An 18,051-nucleotide genomic window follows, 5' to 3' on the forward strand; every position below is an offset into this window, starting at 1 on the left:
AGACTGGCCTCCGAATTTCCGCCACCTCCTGTGCAAATGTAGAAGGGACCTAAATGTCACCTGGTAAGGTGACATCAAACGCGAGCGTGTGCTGTTAGTTCCGGGGGTTGGGGGCAGGGCAGAGAGAAGGGGAACGTGCCGTAGCACAGGTGCCCTGACACCCGTGACGAGACCCCAAGGCACACAACAAGCCAGGGACGGGGTGAGGGTGTCTCTGGGAGCCCCAAGGGCAGACAGTAACCTCACACCGGCCATCCTGAACGAGCGTTTATTCTGCTCTAGCTTCCTGAGACTCTTTGGGAATGTCTGGACTGAGTCAACATTACAGGATAGGAACTAATGGACGCCGAAAAGCTCATCATCTCCACTTTTAAACCTCGTACGTGTTACACAGGGCCAAATACAATGTAGGAAAGCTCTTCCGAAAATTCATCTAGGGCGTGTGCTACAGCTGAACAGGGAGATCCTGTGTTTGTCATCAGCTTTGTGGAGGTCCCAGCGTCTACAGAAACCAGCGTAGGTGAGGTGAGCCAGAGGACGACGGGTGACAGCGGATTCCGAGCACTGGGCAGGGCTGCGAGCTGCTTCGGTCAACAATGGATCCCTGAGCCCCAGGAGCACCACAAAGGTCCCGCCTCCACCCAGAGCTCACGCTGTACCCTGGGCCCCGGACGGAGAAACGGGCACTTCCACACGGTCTCAAGTGCTATGATTAATATTTGGCAAGCAGGAAGCTGTAGCAGTACAAACAGGTACAGGACAGGGGATCTATTCCTCTACGCGAAGGTGAAGTAGAAACCAGGTGTCATCCATTAAAATCCTGCCATCTCTGTGTGTTTATGGAGACGTGGTCAATTATAATCGACACTGCAAAGAGTCGTATTTCCCCTCACAGATCTATCGTATTATTTTTCTGTTTATTTTTTAAACATTCGAAAATAAGCTTTTTATTTTTCCTGGCTGATTCTTTAAGGATTTAATTACTGGTAACAGACTCTTAGAAAGCATATTTTATGTATACCACATTCTACATATATCAGCATTCCTAATTCTGAATATTCTTAACATCCACCCTCCACCTGGCCCTGTTACCAACAGCAGACATCAGTGAGTTGCTTCCTAAGGCTCTGTACCTGGGTTGTCCCATACGGTAGGCACTGGCCCAACGTGGCAAGTGAACCCACGAAACCTGGCTAGTTTGAGCTGAGATGCCCTGTGAGTGTAAGATACACACAAATTTCAGAGGCTAGGTAACAAAAAGGAACATAAACCGTCTCAACTGTTTTTTTTTATTGATCATGTGTTGAGTAACAATATTTTGGATGTGTCAGGATAGGAAAAAAGTACCATTCAAGTTCATTTCCTCTGTGTCTTTTTGCTTCTTTAATGTTGCTATAACAAAATCTTACACGGTGCTACTCCTATCAGATAGCACGACTCTGGACCACCAACTTTTCTTGTCTCTTAAAGAGAATGGTCCTACCTCTTGTGCTCCTAACTTCAGCTATTTAATGAACTAGATAATCTTCCCTATTCAGGAGCTGACATAGTATTTCAAACTTGTATCTTCTTCCTTCAAAATCTTATCCTTGTTCATAAATAATCTCAGTCCCCTTGGTCTCTGTCTCTCAATGGCATTTGAGGGCCAAAATTACTACCTAGCTCACAGCTAATTGTTACCTCTGTCAACAAAAACAGATTCCAAAGATCGAAAGGAAAACAGCATCAAACATTACAAAAGCACCAGAAAGTAACCCTGGGTTTCTGGGTCAACATTTCTACAAATATCTCCACTGACTTCCTCATTCTCCTCTGGTAAAACAAGCTTCCCCATGCAAATCTTTGTTTTCAGTTTCACTTCCCTGAGAATACAAGGATTGGGGATACATTAACAAACAGAACTTCCTGGGGAAATGGATTCACAATTCTGAAAAGCAGGCCCACGGAGAAACACCTCATTATAAACTGATGATACATTGTTACGCAAACAACAGGCGCTTAAGAATTAGAACAGGTATCGCTTCTCGGCCTTTTGGCTAAGATCAAGTGTAGTATCTGTTCTTATCAGACAGAATTAGAACAGGTATAATCAAGTAGATTAAATGAGGTAAAGTAGCACATTCTGGAAAGTGGTGTTTTATACCAGACATTTTGTAAAAAAAAAAAAAAAAAAAAAAAGAATAAGCAAAGGTGCGTTTCTGATAAAGTTCTGCAAGGCCTTATCGCCTCAAAGAGTCAGGGCAGAATGAGGTAAAGGGCAGAAAACGAAGGGGGAAAGAAGAGCTAGGTTTTATCTTCCCAAAGGCCACTAATTCTTGTTTCTCTGACCAGTTCAGAGGATTGGGTAACAGTGCCAGACCAATGCTTGATAAACTTTAAACTTGCCTTAACTAGCAAAGAGGAGACCCTGGTTGATAACTACCCCTGCAGGCACCACCACATAAGTCACATTCATGGCTCCGGGGAACAGGTATATGTGTATCTTGAGTGGGGATGAAGCATCAAGCATCAAGCTCATTTAGAAGTCTAATAAATTTAATTTTAATGGGACACCTCAGTTTGTATTAAAATTCATAAGACTCGCAAAACATGTTCTCTGGACTTTTCATTAGAGGATAAGGAATTTATTTGACAATTTAACTTGACCACCTGAGCAGGAAAACTCACGTCTACAAACTCTACTTAGGAATCCCAGAAGCTTTTTGAAATTGAGTCATTTCAGATTTAACAGCTGCATACACTGTTCTATCCAATTAGTTACCTCTATGCGAATTTATTTTCCCCCTTAGGAATTCATTCGTTTACATCTCTGGGTCCATAAAAATAAGAGACTTTTTTGTGTACCTTTAAAAAAAAAAAAAAAAAATCAGTGCCATTACTACTGAACCAGTGAGCCAAATGATCATGGGGGCAAGGTCACACTCCCCCTGTAAAAAGAGCAGAACATCGCTTATATTTAGAATCAGATCGATCTGGAATCACTTCTCAGCTCTGTTCCTTATTAGCTGTGTGACCTTGGGCAAGTAACTTTACCTCTCTGAGTGGTGCCGATTTTGTTTTTAATTAGTCAGTGCAAACGTCTCCTCTCACCTTGCAGGGTTTTATGAGACGCAGCACTGCTGTATGCACACCTCCACCAGGTTAGTAGCCTACGTAAAGCATGCTGACATTTTTAAAGTCCTATGAAGCCCTCCGGAGACAACGAGGTCAGAACGCGTTTCCTAACCCTGTAGCACCGCGTAGCGTCATGAAACATACGCCCAAGCTGTAGGGTAGAGCTCAGAGCAGTTCTCTCTTGAGTTAGAAGTGCAGCGTTTTCTACGAATTCTACCTGAATTCGCCTCGGTGGGTGAAGTTCATGCCTACCACCATCGACTACGGGGCTGTTCGGCGCACACAGGATTGTTAACCGCTCAAAGCCACAGCACGGGTGTGCACCTCAAACTCTCCGGCACTTGGGTGAAAATGCAGATTCTGATTGGGCAGCTGTGGGGTGGGGACCCGGGCTCTGCACTGCAAAACTGCTGCTCCCCGGTGATGTCCCTGCTGGGAGTCACTCGGACCAGCCAGACTGCTGAGCGGGGCTCCGCCGCCGCCTCCGCGCTACAGATACTTGGGTCTGGAGCAGTCGCGGTGGCGTGGAGCGGTCCTGTGCACTGCCGGCCGCTGCCCTCTGGACGCCAGTAAACTCCCACCCTCCACCTAGGCCGCCCCAAACGCCTCCAGACGTCGGCAGAGGCCCCCAATTCGGCGGGTGGAGGACCCTGCCCTGTAGGATGCTACGAGCAAGGTGCGTGCACCTCGGGGCAGGCCGGCAGGGATCCTGGAGGCTGGGGTGCAAACGGGGAAATGGAAGCCCGGCTGCGCGCGCAGCGGCCGCGGCCCCCGAGGCCCGACGCCAACCTCCCGCCCGCGCGGTGGTCCCAGAGCACCGCGCCCTCACGCGCCGCCCCCCACGCACTCCGTCCCCACGCGCGGCGCGGCCGCCGGAAGTAAGTGCCACGGGCGCCGTCGACGCCTCAGCCACGAGCGCGGCCGGCCTGACGTGGGCCCTGCACCCCCGCCGCCCGCCAGCCCGGGGGCCCCCGCCCCTGAGAGCCTGTGCCCCCCGCCCGCGCCCTCCCCGGACAGCCCTCGCGGGAGGCGGCCGCAGGCTACCCACCCAGAAGGAGGCCGTCCAGGTCAAAAAGCAGGTGGGTGACGGGACGCAGCGGGGGCAAGGGCGCCGCCATTGTGCCGCCGTCTCGGCCGAGTGGGGGCGGGGAACAGGCGCGCGCACGCGCGCTCCGGGCCTCCCCGCGCTCCCCGAGCCGTGCTGCGCACGCGCCGCCCCGGGCCTCCTCGCGCCCGCGCCCCGGGACGCTCTCGCGCCCGCGCGCTCCGGGAAGCCCTGTGCGCCCCGAGCCGCTTTGCGCACGCGCGCGTCAAGCGTCCTCGCGCGGCCCCTCAAAAATCGCGCGCCCTGAGCTTCCGCCGCCCGGCGCTTGCTTTCGTCTGGCCTCATTGCGAGGCTCCTGGAATGCGCGCCCGGAGCCGCTCCCGCGCACGCGTGCTCTGGGCCTCCCCGGCATGTCCTGCGCACGCGCGCCGAGGATGGTCACCCCTGCCGTCGCCGCGGGGCTAAGAAGTGGCACGCGCGGGCGCGACAAGTTTGCCCGCATCCACCCCTTCACCCCCGCCCCCGCGCTCACTTTACACCGGTAAACGGGCTGGGATGCTGAGTCAGGGAGCCGAGCAGAGCCGAGTTCCTAATCTGGGTGCCAATGCCTGGCTCGAATTTGGAAAGGTCACGAGGAAGGGGGGCGGGCATGGAGGGACGACGGCGCATGGGGTTGATGGAAGGAGTGCATAGCTGCTCAGGTTGGCATCCTTGAGAGCCACCAAGAAAATGGGTAGCCAGGTGGCCTAAGTTACGGGGTTCCCCGGTGGCTTCGTCCCGGCCCGGAGCGCCCGTCCCTAGACGCCTGGCAGGTTTCTGTTTCAGTGTTGCCCGCCCGGCTCCCTGCGTGCCTCGTAGGGCGCATACGCAGTGGCGCGCGGGTCCGCATCCTTTGCGCCTGTATCCCCCGAGCATCCCTGGCTGGTCCATTCTCCCAGGGCAACCCCACGCCGAAGTTTGATAGGAGAGGGCCGAAATAATAAGATGTTTTAAAATGCTTTGCCGTTTTTGCCTTTATGTCTCATCTGTCTTTGGTTGCTCTGAGTTTTCTTTTTTCCCCCCAAACTTTCTGAAGGCAACCTGAAAAGCATTCATTTTTTCGACCATTCTCAGGAATACTTTCCCCCACCCCGGTTCTATTTAGTGTTAGTTGGCATTGCATATGCATGTTTAAGCATAAAGATAGGATTTTTCAAGAAGCAGAAGTAAAGTTTCAGAGACTTTAAAATCTGAGCGTTGTGTTCCTGGTGAAGTGCGTAAACTGCACTCGGAGGCACCTGAGTTCAGCAAATGCATCAACCATAAGCAGTAAACCTCTGTGCCTTCGTTTCCTCGTGTGTAAAACAGGGGTGTTAAATGACGCAAGGCAGGTCAAGCTGTTGGAACTGGCAAATAGTATATGCTCAATTCATTTATGTGTTTTTAGAGCTGTCGCTGTGAGACACATTCCCTGTTTTTACTCCAATCATGATTTCCCATTGAGGACCCTGGACCTCAGAGACGGCAGTTCATCAACCAGTTAGTGGAGGGACGGTGACCCAAATGTGCTAGGTAGGCTCTTGTATCAAAGCACCACAGACCGGGTAGTCTCAACAACAGGAAGGTATTGCCTCAAGCCAGAAGTCCAAGATCAGGGGGTCAGCAGGGTTAAAGCCTTCTGAGGAAACGATTGGTTCCAGGCCTCTGCTTGGCTTGTACACAGCGGCCTTATTCCTCTATCTCATCATACTGTGTTTTCTCTATGCATCTATTTCTGTGTCTAAATCTCCCCTTTTTATAAGGACATCAGTCATATAGGATTGCCACCCAGACTCATGACTACATTCTAAGTTCATTACATATGTCAAGACCTTGTCTTCAAGTAAGGTCACACTCTGAGGTACAATGGGTTAGGACTCCTACACTATTTTTTTTTTTTGAGGGTGGACACCATTCAACCTGCAAAAGATTTATTCCACAAATATCGGGCGCATACTGTGTGTCCATGCTCACCTGCTGGAGCCTTTAGAATTCTTGCTCTCAGTTTCTTTCCGTTCTTGGAAACAAATGGACACACAAAGGAGAGAGTTCTTTTTCTCTCCCATGGTAACAATGTGGCATCTGTTCATTCCTTAGATAAAAGGAGCATTTTAATTTGTTGATTTATTTTGTGCAGTCTTTTTTTTCTGACAACTTGATTAAGATATAATTCACATACCATACAAATCAGCCGTGTAAAATTGTACATTTTAATGACTTTTAATGCAGTCACAGAGGTGTGCATCCTTCCCCATAATACGTCAGTGCTACTCTCTCACTTCATCCCAGCTTCCCCTTCCCCTGCCCCATGCTCTCAAGTCTGCTTTCTACGTCTGCATCTTTATTCCTGCCCTGCCACTAGATTCATCAGTACTGCTTTTTTAAATCGCATATATATGCAATAGGATACGGTATTTGTTCCTCTTTCTGACTTACGTCACTCTGTATGACAGACTCTAGGTCCATCCACGTCTCTACAAATAACTCAGTTTCGTTTCTTTTTATGGCTGAGTAATATTCCATTGTATATATGTACCACGTCTTCTTCATCCATTCGTCTGTCAGTGGACACTTAGGTTGCTTCCGTGTCCTGGCTATTGTAAATAGTGCTGCGATGAACATTGTGGTATGTGACTCTTTTTGAATTATGATTTTCTCAGGGTATATGCCCAGTAGTGGGATTGCTGGGTCATATGGTAGTTCTATTTTTAGTTTTTTAAAGAACCTCCATACTGTTCTCCATAGTGGCTGTATCAGTTTACATTCCCACCAACAGTGCAAGAGGGTTCCCTTTTCTCCACAACCTCTTCAGCATTTATTGTTTGTAGATTTTTTGATGATGGTCATTCTGACTGGTGTGAGGTGATACCTCATTGATTTGCGTTTCTCTAATGATTAGTGATGTTGAGCATCTTTTCATGTATTTGTTGGCCATCTGTATGTCTTCTTTGGAGAAATGTCTATTTATGTCCTCCACACATTTTTGGATTGCGTTGTTGGTTTTTGTGATATTGAGCTGCATGAGCTGCTTGTATATTTTGGAGATTAATCCTTTGTCAGTTGCTTCATTTGCAAATATTTTCTCCCATTCTGAGGGTTGTCTTTTCGTCTTATGGTTTCCTTTGCTGTGTGAAAGCTTTTAAGTTTCATTATATCCCATTTGTTTATCTTTGTTTTTATTTCCCTTACTCTAGGAGGTGGGTCACAAAGAATCTTGCTGTCATTTATGTCATAGAGTGTTCTGCCTATGTTTTCCTCTTAAGAGTTTTATAGTGTCTGGCCTTACATTTAGGTCTTTAATCCATTTTGAGTTTATTTTTGTGTATGGAGTTAGGGTGTGTTCTAATTTCATTCTTTTACATGTAGCTGTCCTGTTTTCCCAGCACCACTTATCGAAGAGACTGCCTTTTCTCCATTGTATTATATTCTTGCCTCCTTTATCAAATATAAGGTGACCATAGGTGTGTGGGCGTATCTCTGGGCTTTCTATCCTGTTCTGTTGGTCTATATTTCTGTGTTTGTGCCAGTACCGTACTGTGTTGATTACTGTAGCTTTGTAGTATAGTCTGAAATCAGGGAGCCTGATTCCTCCAGCTCCGTTTTTCTTTCTCAAGATTGCTTTAGTTATTCGGGGTCTTTTGTGTTTCCATACAAATTGTAAAATTTCTTGTTCTAGTTCTGTGAAAAATGCCATTGGTAATTTGATACGGATTGCACTGAGTCTGTAGATTGCTTTGGGTAGTATAGTCATTTTCACAATATTGATTCTTCCAATCCAAGAACATGGTATATCTCTCCATCTGTTTGTATCATCTTTGATTTGTTTCATCAATATCTTATAGTTTTCTGAGTACAGGTCTTTTGCCTCCTGAGGTACGTTTACTCCTAGGTGTTTTATTCTCTTTGTTGTGATGGTAAATGGGATTGTTTCCTTAATTTCTCTTTCTGATCTTTCATTGTTAGTGTATAGGAATGCAAGAGATTTCTGTGCATTAATTTTGTATCCTGCAACCTTACCAAATTCATTGATTAGCTCTAGTAGTTTTCTGGTGGCATCTTTAGGATTTTCTATGTATAGTATCATGTTATCTGCAAGCAGTGACAGTTTTACTTCTTCTTTTCCAATCTGTATTGCTTTTATTTCTTTTTCTTCTCTGATTGCTGCAGCTAGGACTTCCAAAACTATGTTGAATAAGAGTGGTGAGAGTGGACATCGTTGACTTGTTCCTGATCTTAGAGGAAATGCCTTCATTGTTTCACTATTGATAATGATGTTTGCTGTGGGTTTGTTGTATATGGCTTTTATTATGTTGAGGTAGGTTCCCTTATGCCCACTTTCTGGAGAGTTTTTATCATAAATGGGTGTTGGATTTTGTAAAAAGCTTTTTCAGCATCTATTGAGATGATCATACGGTTTTTATTCTTTAATTTGTTAATGTGGTGTATCACATTGCTTGTTATGCATATACTGAAGAATCCTTGCATCCCTGGGATGAATCCCACTTGATCATGGTGTCTGATCCTTCTAGTGTGTTGTTGGATTCTGTTTGCTAGTATTTTGTTGAGGATTTGTGCATCTATATTCATCAGTGATACTGGTCTGTAATTTTTTTTTTTTTTGTGGTATCTTTGTCTGGTTTTGGTATCAGGGTGATGGTGGCCTCATAGAATGAGTTTGGGAGTGTCCCTTCCTCCGCAGTTTTTTGGAAGAGTTTGAGAAGGATGGGTGTTAACTCTTCCGTAAATGTTTGATAGAATTTGCCTGTGAAGCCATCTGGTGCTGGACTTTTGTTTGTTGGAAGATTTTAAATTGCGGTTTCAATTTCATTACCTGTAATTGCTCTGCCTATATTTTCTAATTCTTCCTGGTTCAATCTTGGAAGGTTGTATTCTTCCAAGAATTTGTCCATTTCTTCCAGGTTTTCCATTTTATTGGCATATAGTTGCTTGTAGTAGTCTCTTATGATCCTTTGTATTTCTGCGGTGTCAGTTGTAATCTTTCCTTTTTAATTTCTAATTTTACTAATTGAGTCCTCTTCCTTTTTTTCTTGATAAGTCTGGCTAAAGGTTTATCAATTTTGTTTATCTTCTCAGAGAACCATCTTTTAGTTTTGATTGATCTTTGCTGTTGTTTCCTTCATTTCTTTTTCATTTATTTCTCTGATCTGATCTTTATGATTTCTTTCCTTCTGTTAACTTCGGGTTTTCTTTGTTCTTCTTTTTCTAATTGCTTCAGGTGTAAAGTTAGATTGTTTATTTGAGATTTTTCTTGTTTCTTGAGGTGAGCTTGAATTTTATGAATTTCCCTCTTAGAAATGCTTTTGCTGCATCCCGTAGGTTTTGGATCGTCGTGTTTCTGTTGTCACTTTTTTCTAGGTATGTTCTAATTTATTCTTTGATTTCTTCAGTGATCTCTTCGTTATTTAGCAGTGCACTGTTTAGCCTCCATGTATTTGTGTTTTTCACTGTTTTTTTTTTTCCAGTAATTGATTTCTAATCTTATAGCTTTGTGGTCAGAAAGGTTGCTTGATACGATTTCAATTTTCTTAAATTTTCCAAGGCTTGATTTGTGACCCAAGATGTGATCTATTCTGGAGAACATTCCGTGTGCAGTTGAGAAAAACTTGTATTCTTCCACTTTCGGGTGGAATGTCCTAAAAATATCAATTAAATCTATCCGGTCTATTGTGTCATTTAAAGCTTGTGTTTCCTTATTTATTTTCTGTCTGGATGGTCTGTCTATTGGTGTAAATGGGGTGTTAAAGTCCCCCAATATTATTGTGTTACTCTCGATTTCTCCTTTTATGGCTGTTAGCATTTGCCTTATGTATTGAGGTGCTCCTATGTTGGGTGCATAAATATTTACAATTGTTATGTTTTCTTGCTAGATTGATCCAGTGATCATTATGCAGTGTCCTTGCTTACCTCTTGTAACAGTCTTTATTTTAAAGTCCATTTTATCTGTTATGAGTATTGCTACTCCAGCTTTCTTGTGATTTCCATTTGCATGGAATATCTTTTTCCATCCCCTCACTTTCAGTCTGTATATGTCCCTATGTCTGAAGTGGGTGTCTTGTAGACAGCATATATAAGGGTCTTGTTTTTGTATCCATTTAGCCAGTCTGTGTTTTTTGATTGGAGCATTTAATCCATTTACATTCAAGGTGATTATCAATATGTATGTTCCTATTACCGTTTTCTTAATTGATTTGGGTTTGTTTTTGTGCGTCTTTTTCTTCTGTTGTGTTTCCCACTTAGAGAAGTTCCTTTAGTATTTGCTGTAGAGCTGGTTTGGTGGTGCTGAATTCTCTTAGCTTTTGCTTGTCTGTAAAGCTTTTGATTTCTCCATCAAATCTGAATGAGATCCTTGCTGGGTAGAGTAATCTTGGTTGTAGGTATCTCCCTTTCATCACTTTAAATATGTCCTGCCACTCCCTTCTGGCTTGCAGAGTTTCTGCTGAAAGATCAGCTGTTTACCTTATGGGGATTCCCTTTTATGTTATTTGTTGCTTTTCCCTTGCTGCTTTTAATAATTTTTCTTTGTATTTAATTTTTGAAAGTTTGATTAATATGTGTCTCGGCATGTTTCTCTTTGGGTTTATCCTGTATCGGACTCTCTGCACTTCCTGGACTTGATTGACTAGTTCCTTTCCCATGTTAGGGAAGATCTCTTCAAATATTTTTTTCAGACACTTTCTTTTTCTCTTCTTCTTCTGGGACCCCTATAATTCGAATGTTGGTGCGTTTAATGTTGTCCCAGAGGTCTCTTGAGACTGTCCTCAGTTCTTTTCATTCTTTTTTCTTTATTCGGCTCCCTCGCATTTTCTCTTCCAGCTCACTTATCTGTTCTTCTGCCTCAGTTATTCTGCTATTGATTCCTTCTAGAGTATTTTTAATTTCAGTTTTTGTGTTGTTCATCGCTGTTTGTTTGCTCTTTAGTTCTTCTAGATCCTTGTTAAAAGTTTCTTGTGTTTTCTCCATTCTGTTTCCAAGATTTGGGATCATCTTTACTATCATTATTCCGAATTCTTTTTCAGGTAGGTTACTTATTTCGTCTTCATTTATTTGGTCTTGTAGGTTTTTATGTTACTCCCTCGCCTGTAACATATTCTTTTGTAGTTTTCGGTTTTTTTGTTTTGATGGGTGGGGCTGTATTCCTGTCTTACTGGTTGTTTGGTCTGAGGCGTCCAGCACTTGAGTTTGCAGGCAGTTGGATAGAGCTGGGTGTTGGTGCCGAGATGAGGACACCCAGGAGGCCTCACTCTGATATTCCCTGGGGTCTGGGGTTCTTTATTAGTCCAGTGGTTTGGACTTGGAGCTCCAACCACAGGAGCTTGGGCCCAACCTCCATCCTGGGAACCAAGATCCTGCAAGCTGCACAGTGTCACCAAAAAAAAAGAAAAAGAAAAAAGAAAAAAAGCAGTACAATAAGAAAGAATAAAAAACAAAATAAAATTAGAAAGATAAAAAATATATTAGGAAAAATAAAAATATAATTGAAACAATTACAACAGTGTAAAACAAAACCTCAACAGAAAAAAGAAAAAAAAAGGGGGGGGGGGAACAAGCCAAAAGGAGCAGAACAATAACAAAGTATAAAGAATAAAATAAAATTAGAAAAATAAAATATTTTGGACTTCCTTGGTGGCGCAGTGGTTAAAAATCTGCCTGCCAAGGCAGGGGACACGGGTTCAAGCCCTGGTCCGGGAAGATCCCACATGCCGTGGAGCAACTAAGCCCGTGCGCGACAAGTGCTGAGCCTGCACTCTGGAGCCCGTGGGCCACAACTACTGAGCCCACGTGCCACAACTACTGAAGCCCGCGCACCTAGAGCCTGTGCTCTGCAACAAGAGAAGGCACAGCAATGAGAAGCCCGTGCACTGCAACGAAGAGTAGCCCCCGCTCGCCACAACTAGAGAAAGCCCGCGCACAGCAACAAAGACCTAACGCAGCCAAAACAGAATTAATTAATTAATTAAAAAAAATTTTTTTAAACAAAAAGAAATGATTTATGAGAAAAAATAAAGATATAAATGAATCAACAACAATGAATCAACAAAGTAAAACAGAACCCCAATCTAAAAGAGGAAAAAAGAAAAAAAAAACCCAGAAACCTTGGCTGTGGGGGTGGAGTTGAGGTGGGGGTGGAACTTAGGCAGGGGTGGGGTTTAGCGTGGGGCGGGGCCTCTGCTCAGGAGCTGCGCAGAAGGGGAGAGGCAGCACGTGGAAAGGAGGGCCTCTGGAGTGGAGTTCGGGAGTTTCGGGGTAGGGCCCTGGGTGAGGTGTGTGGGTGGGGTTTAGGTCCAGCACGTTGGAGGGGGTCTCAGAGGGGGTCTCCGAGTGTAGAGGTCAGGCCCTGGGTGGGGCTGTGGGGGCGGGGCTTGGGCTCTGAGTGGCAGGAGGGAGGCTCCGAGGGCAGAGGATTAGGCCCAGCAGCCCAACAGGCTCCCCAGTGCTAAGTGGACAGAGACAGTGCCGGCTGCATTCCCTTCCGCTCCTCCGTGCCCCCCCCCAGGGTCTCCCCCATCCCCGCTGGACCCCGAACCACAGGTGGGTCCCACTGGGTGTAGGAGCTCCTCCTGTCCCCCAGCCGCCCCTCAGCGGGTGCCGGTCCCGGAGGTCCGGCCTTTACTTGTGCGCCCCCTTCCCTCCCTCCCTCTCCCTCAGGACCCTCGTGGCTGGAGGGGTCCTAGGTGGGCAGAGGATCAGGCCTGGGATCTGCATAGGCTCCTGGGCAGGGGAAACCTGGCCATGCTCCCTTCTGATCCTCTGCCCTCCCAGTGGTTCCCCAATTTCCCCCTTCGGGCAAGGAATCCCTTCCCCTCCCCCAGCCGCCCCTCAGGGCGCCAGTCCCGTCCCACCTCTTCTCCTCCCCCCATCACTCCCTCACTCCCTACCCGGCCGCTGGGGGTTCCTGCCGTCCCCTTAGGTGTCCGTGGTCCCCACCGGTGCCTGGTAGGTGCCCTAGTTGTGCGGAGACGCGAATTCCACGTCCTCCAAGTCCAGTCCACCATCGTGACTCCGCCCCCCAAAAGGAATATTTTTAAGAGGGAAAAAAAAAATCCTCCAACGCCAGGGTGAAGAATTGGAAACAGCAGGGATAATGCAGGAGATCTCTATGTTAGGAAAAGTCGGCTCCTTAGAAGGAGCTTAGGGAGTTGCCTGGGTTTTGAAGCTTCCTAAAGATTTGCTGCAAAAATAAGCGAACACATAGGTACAGGTGATGAGGGCATCAGACATCCTGGTACAGAGATCCTTGGAGAGTGTCCTCCTTGCCCTGGTGCCATGGCTGCCACACTGGGCATGTCTGGGCGGACAGTCCACTTTGTTCACTTCCAGGAACCAAGGTGCTGGCAGAGCGTTCCCCCTTCACAGCGGCTAAGCTGACAAAATCTCATGGCAGTTGTGGAAGAGATGCACTGGGGAACTTCTCCCACAAGGCGTGAAAACATGGCCCAGATCATTTTTTTTTTTTAAGTATTATTTTCCACACTCTTCAGAAACATCTCTTGTACACGATGGAAGATGGCTTTCGCTTCAAAACAACAACAACAAGAAGAAAACTGAGTAATGCTTCTTTGTCACAAGGTAGATTGAAAAAAAATGAAAATGTGTTCTATTAAAGTAGTTTCTACACAGGTCACTAGGTCCTGTTTAGCTTTTCATAATTCTCCTAACAGTCAGAGATGGATACACACAGAACTTCTACGAAGAGGGAGGATGGCTTTCTTTCCATGAATTACATTTTATTTTTGCAAAATTGTCTTTTCCCTGTGGCACGATAGCTTACTTTTCCTGACAACTTTAAAATGCTACACAGATAATCCAGTAAACTGTAATACGATGGTGTCGAAAGCTCATGTCTGATGGCACAAATAAAAAGACGATCCTTTCTCACGCAATGTATAAACTTACACATGCCATTTATTGTAAAAGAAAACACATATATACATATATGTATATATGCCACTCTCTGTACTGTCCTAACTTATTTCAGCTTCCTTATTTTGCTGTCTTGGTTCTTCCGTCTATGTGTTTGCTTTGTGTGCTGTATTTGGAAAGCTGCTTAGAGCCCAAGTTATCTTTGGAAGCAGTCCCAGGCCTGCAGTTTGCGCTCAGCAGCCCTGATTTCCTTCCCTAGCTCCGTCTACCCTGGTCCTAGGATGTGTGAAATTCACGACTGATACCTGTCCTGCAGGTTACACTTGCAAAGCCCCACAGCGCCTGAGCTGAGTCTCAAAGGGCTGTGTTGATTCAAGACCCGAGGAACTTTTGGGGCTGCTGGTGGCAGGACCAGTCGGACTTTGTGGTGAGCTTGGAGATGCCAGGATGCCTTCTCCAGTTGCAAGGGTTCCATGCTCAACTTTCCTTGAGCTGGAGCAGTCACATGGGAGCAGCTTGAAATTTTAAGGTGCAACAGATGGAGGACAGACATCAAAGTACTGGTGTCTTGAGTGAAACTTTGACCCTCTTTATATATCCATATAATGGCATATCTGTTATATATATATAATATATATTTTAGATATATATATTTACTTGTATTCCTTATGTATGGATGGATATAAATATACATAAAGTATATCCATCCATATATAAGGTATATGCATATATAAAGTGTAAATATACATAAACATATATATTCTTTCTATTTAATAAGATCAAACTCTAAGCAGCACACAATAATAAAAACTTAAGCACTCATGACCTCTTAGGTAAGTGCTAAGGGTAGTTGTCTGTCAGTTTCAGAGACCTGTAAATTCCTTGTTGTTGGTGAGAGAGGCTTACTAAGAAATTGTGTTAGTCAGCTTGGGCTGCTCTAACAAGGTATGGACCAGGCTGCTTAAACAACAGACGTTTAGTTCTCGCTGTTGTGGAAGCTGGAAGTCCGAGATCAGGGTACCGGCAGACTTCAGTTCCTGAGGAAAGACTGCTTCTTGATTCTTGTATGACTGCCTTCTCTCTGTGTCCTCAGATGGGGTAGGAAGATGGGGGTGGACATCTGGTGTCTATTCTTATAAGCACATTATTCTTACCATGGGGGCTCCACCGTCATGACCTCATCTAAACCTAATTACTTCCCTGTGAGTTATAAGAAATACGTATCTGGTCTTTTTTTATTTTTAACATCTTTATTGGAGTATAATTGCTTTACAATGGTGTGTTAGTTTCTGCTTTATAACAAAGTGAATTAGTTATACATATACATATGTTCCCATATCTCTTCCCTCTTGCATCTCCCTCCCTCCCACCCTCCCTATCCCACCCCTCTAGGTGGTCACAAAGCATGAGCTGATCTCCCTGTGCTATGCAGTTGCTTCCCACTAGCTATCTATTTTACGTTTGGTAGTGTATATATGTCCATGCCACTCTCTCACTTTGTCACAGCCTTTGTTCCATTTCAGGCAGCTCCTAAAACCTTTGGAATTTCCTAAGTGAGGAAAGATATCAAGGTGTCTTTTGTTATGTTAATGAGGTGACTTTTGCAAAGCCCCTAATTGTGAGGACCTGTTGCCAGGGGAACCAGTTGTCTGATTAGAGGGTTGGAAGGTTCAGTTTCTGATTAGAGGGTTGGAAGGTTCATTTTCACCCCCAACTCCGAGGAGGGGAGAGGGGCTGGAGGTTGAATCAATCATACGTGGCCAATGATATAATCAATATGCCCGTGTAATGAAGCCTCCGTAAAAACCCCGGGTTTGGAGCTTCTGGGTCGGTGAACCCCGTGGAGGTGCTGGGAGAGTTGTGCCCCATCCCCATACCTGCCTTGTGCATCTCTTCCATCTGGCTGTTCCGGAGTCATGTCCTTTTATAATAAACCAGTAAACAGTAAGGTAAGCTGTTTCCCTGAGTTCTGTGAGCCACTGCAGCAAATTAATCAAACCGGGTATTAGGAACCTCTGATCTAAAACTGGTTGGTCACACGCACAGGTGACAGCCTGGACTTTAGATTGATGTCTTAAGGCGGGTGGGCAGGGGGAGGTGTTCGGTGGAGGGGGGCGACTTTGTGGGACGGAGCCCTTACCCTGTGGGATCTGAAGCTATCTCCGGGTCGATAGGTCAGAGTTGAGCTGAACTGTAGGACACCCCACTGGTGTTGGAGAATTGCTTCCTGGGGTTGGAAAACTCTGGAATTGGAATTGATATCAGAAGTAAACTCCCATGGCCCTAATGTATAGCACAGGGAACTATATTCAATATTCTCTGGTAAACCATAATGGAAAAGAATATGAAAAAGAATGTATAGATGTATAACTGAGTCACTTTGCTGTACAACAGAAATTAACACAGCACTGTAAATCAACTATACTTCAATTAAAAATAAATTTGAAAAAAAAAAAAAGAAGTAAACTCCAAAAGATCCCATCTCCAAATATCATCTCATTGGGGGTTAGGGCTTCAAGCTATGGATTTTAAGGGGACACAAACATTCAGTCCATCGTAGAATATTATCTTTTATTTTGTTCTTTAAAAAATTGATAACCCAGGTCTTTTACTTACTTCTGTCCTACGTCGAGTGACCAGGCTGTCCTGGCGTGCCTACAACTTTACCACTTTCGCGCTGAAAGCCCTGCATCACAGGAACCTTTCAGCCACAGGCTCATGGGGACCCTTTGCCAGCCTTCCTCAGCTGTCACCCGTGGTAAGGTGCAGTTAGAATATGATCGAGCCCACGGCCTCAATAAGGTAGAGAAAGGGCGACAGGCGTGAGCCCGTCTCTCCTGGCATTTAAAGCAAGGCGGGTTTGTGGTTGGGCTGGTGACTGAAGCAGACATTCCTGTTAACAACCATGCGGACGTGCCTGTGATGACCGGAAATGCAGGTCATCCTGCAGACCTCTGGCCTCAGGGTCCTCGTGGGCCGACGTTCTCTCCCAGACGTGGCACCGCAGGCGGCCTTTAGGGGGAAACAGCAGGCTCGCCAAGGAGAGTTTGCAGGTGGCCACACAGCCTTAGCACGTAGGAAGGGACGTAAAGAGATAAGTGTTGAACTGAGGTTTTAGAACCTACAGAAGCCACTCACCCATGTACCTTTAGTTCAGGGTTTTCCCCCTTGGCATTATATATATTTGGGGCAGGAAGGTCGTTATGGGCTGAATTGTGTCCTCCAAAATTCAGTGCTGAAGCCCGAGCCAGACACCAGGACCTCAGAATGGGACTGTATTTGGAGATCTTTAAAGAGGGGATGAAGGTAAAATGAGGTCATTAGGGTGGGCCCTGATAGGGTTGGTGCTCTTATAAGAAGAGGAGATCAGGACACAGACACACACAGAGGGACAACCACGTGAGGACACAGGGAGGAGATGGCAGTCTACACGCCCAGGAGAGAGGCCTTAGGAGGAACCAATTCTGCAGACACCTAGATCTTGGGCTTCCAGCCTCCAGGACAGGGAGGGAATAACTGTCTGTTGCTTAAGCCATCCAGCCTGTGGTACTTTGTTATGGAAGCCCTAGCAAAATAATGCAATAATTTTCATTTGGGGGGGGAGGGGTGTTTCTGTACATTGTAGGATATTTAGGAGCCTCCCTTGCCTCTACCCACAAGATGCCAGTAGCAAGCACCTCCTGTCTGTCTTATCTGTCTATCCATTCTTCTGTCTGTGCATCCATCTATCCATCCATCCGTCCATCCGTCCATCCCTCTATCTGTCCATCTATCTTTATTTCTATCTGTCTGTACATACGCACATGCACACATATATAGGGACTCATATGTGTATGGAATCCCAGTAGCCTAATGAGTCAGGAAAGCAGGGTAATAGCTCAGAGGTTCTGCCCTGTATATGCAGTCACCTTCCCCATGTCCCTTGGCTCCAAGAATTCATGACCCAATTCAAGAACTCTCTGTCCTGGATTCAAGAAGGATTTTTTTTAAAA

At 45.6% G+C, this 18,051-nt stretch overlaps 2 protein-coding genes and 1 pseudogene across 7 annotated transcripts in view; 2 read left to right on the forward strand and 1 right to left on the reverse strand.

Moving 5' to 3' along the window:
- PUDP (pseudouridine 5'-phosphatase) overlaps positions 1–4,320 on the reverse strand; it is a 605,728-nt gene extending 601,408 nt beyond the window's left edge. For 4 of the 5 annotated variants that reach the window (XR_009500091.1, XR_009500092.1, XR_009500089.1 and 1 more), the window contains exon 1: positions 4,163–4,320. Coding sequence is in view for 1 of the 5 variants with exons in the window: in XM_059909914.1 (XP_059765897.1) it covers positions 4,163–4,232 (70 nt within the window). In the remaining 4 variants the exon portion in view is untranslated. The remainder of the gene's footprint in view (positions 1–4,162) is intronic. The other variant, XM_059909914.1, reaches the window with a different exon arrangement.
- Positions 2,017–2,124, forward strand: LOC132358110 (U2 spliceosomal RNA; annotated as a pseudogene).
- Positions 3,642–18,051, forward strand: part of STS (steroid sulfatase) — a 639,557-nt gene continuing 625,147 nt past the window's right edge. Inside the window, exon 1 of one of the 2 annotated variants that reach the window (XM_059909899.1) lies at positions 3,642–3,790. The gene's annotated coding sequence lies outside the window, so the exon portion shown is untranslated. Of the gene's footprint in view, positions 3,791–4,628; positions 4,701–18,051 lie in introns of those variants that run through there. The other variant, XM_059909900.1, reaches the window with a different exon arrangement.

Source organism: Balaenoptera ricei, chromosome X (genome assembly GCF_028023285.1).
Source record: "Balaenoptera ricei isolate mBalRic1 chromosome X, mBalRic1.hap2, whole genome shotgun sequence".
In the NCBI taxonomy this organism is placed as follows: domain Eukaryota; kingdom Metazoa; phylum Chordata; class Mammalia; order Artiodactyla; family Balaenopteridae; genus Balaenoptera; species Balaenoptera ricei.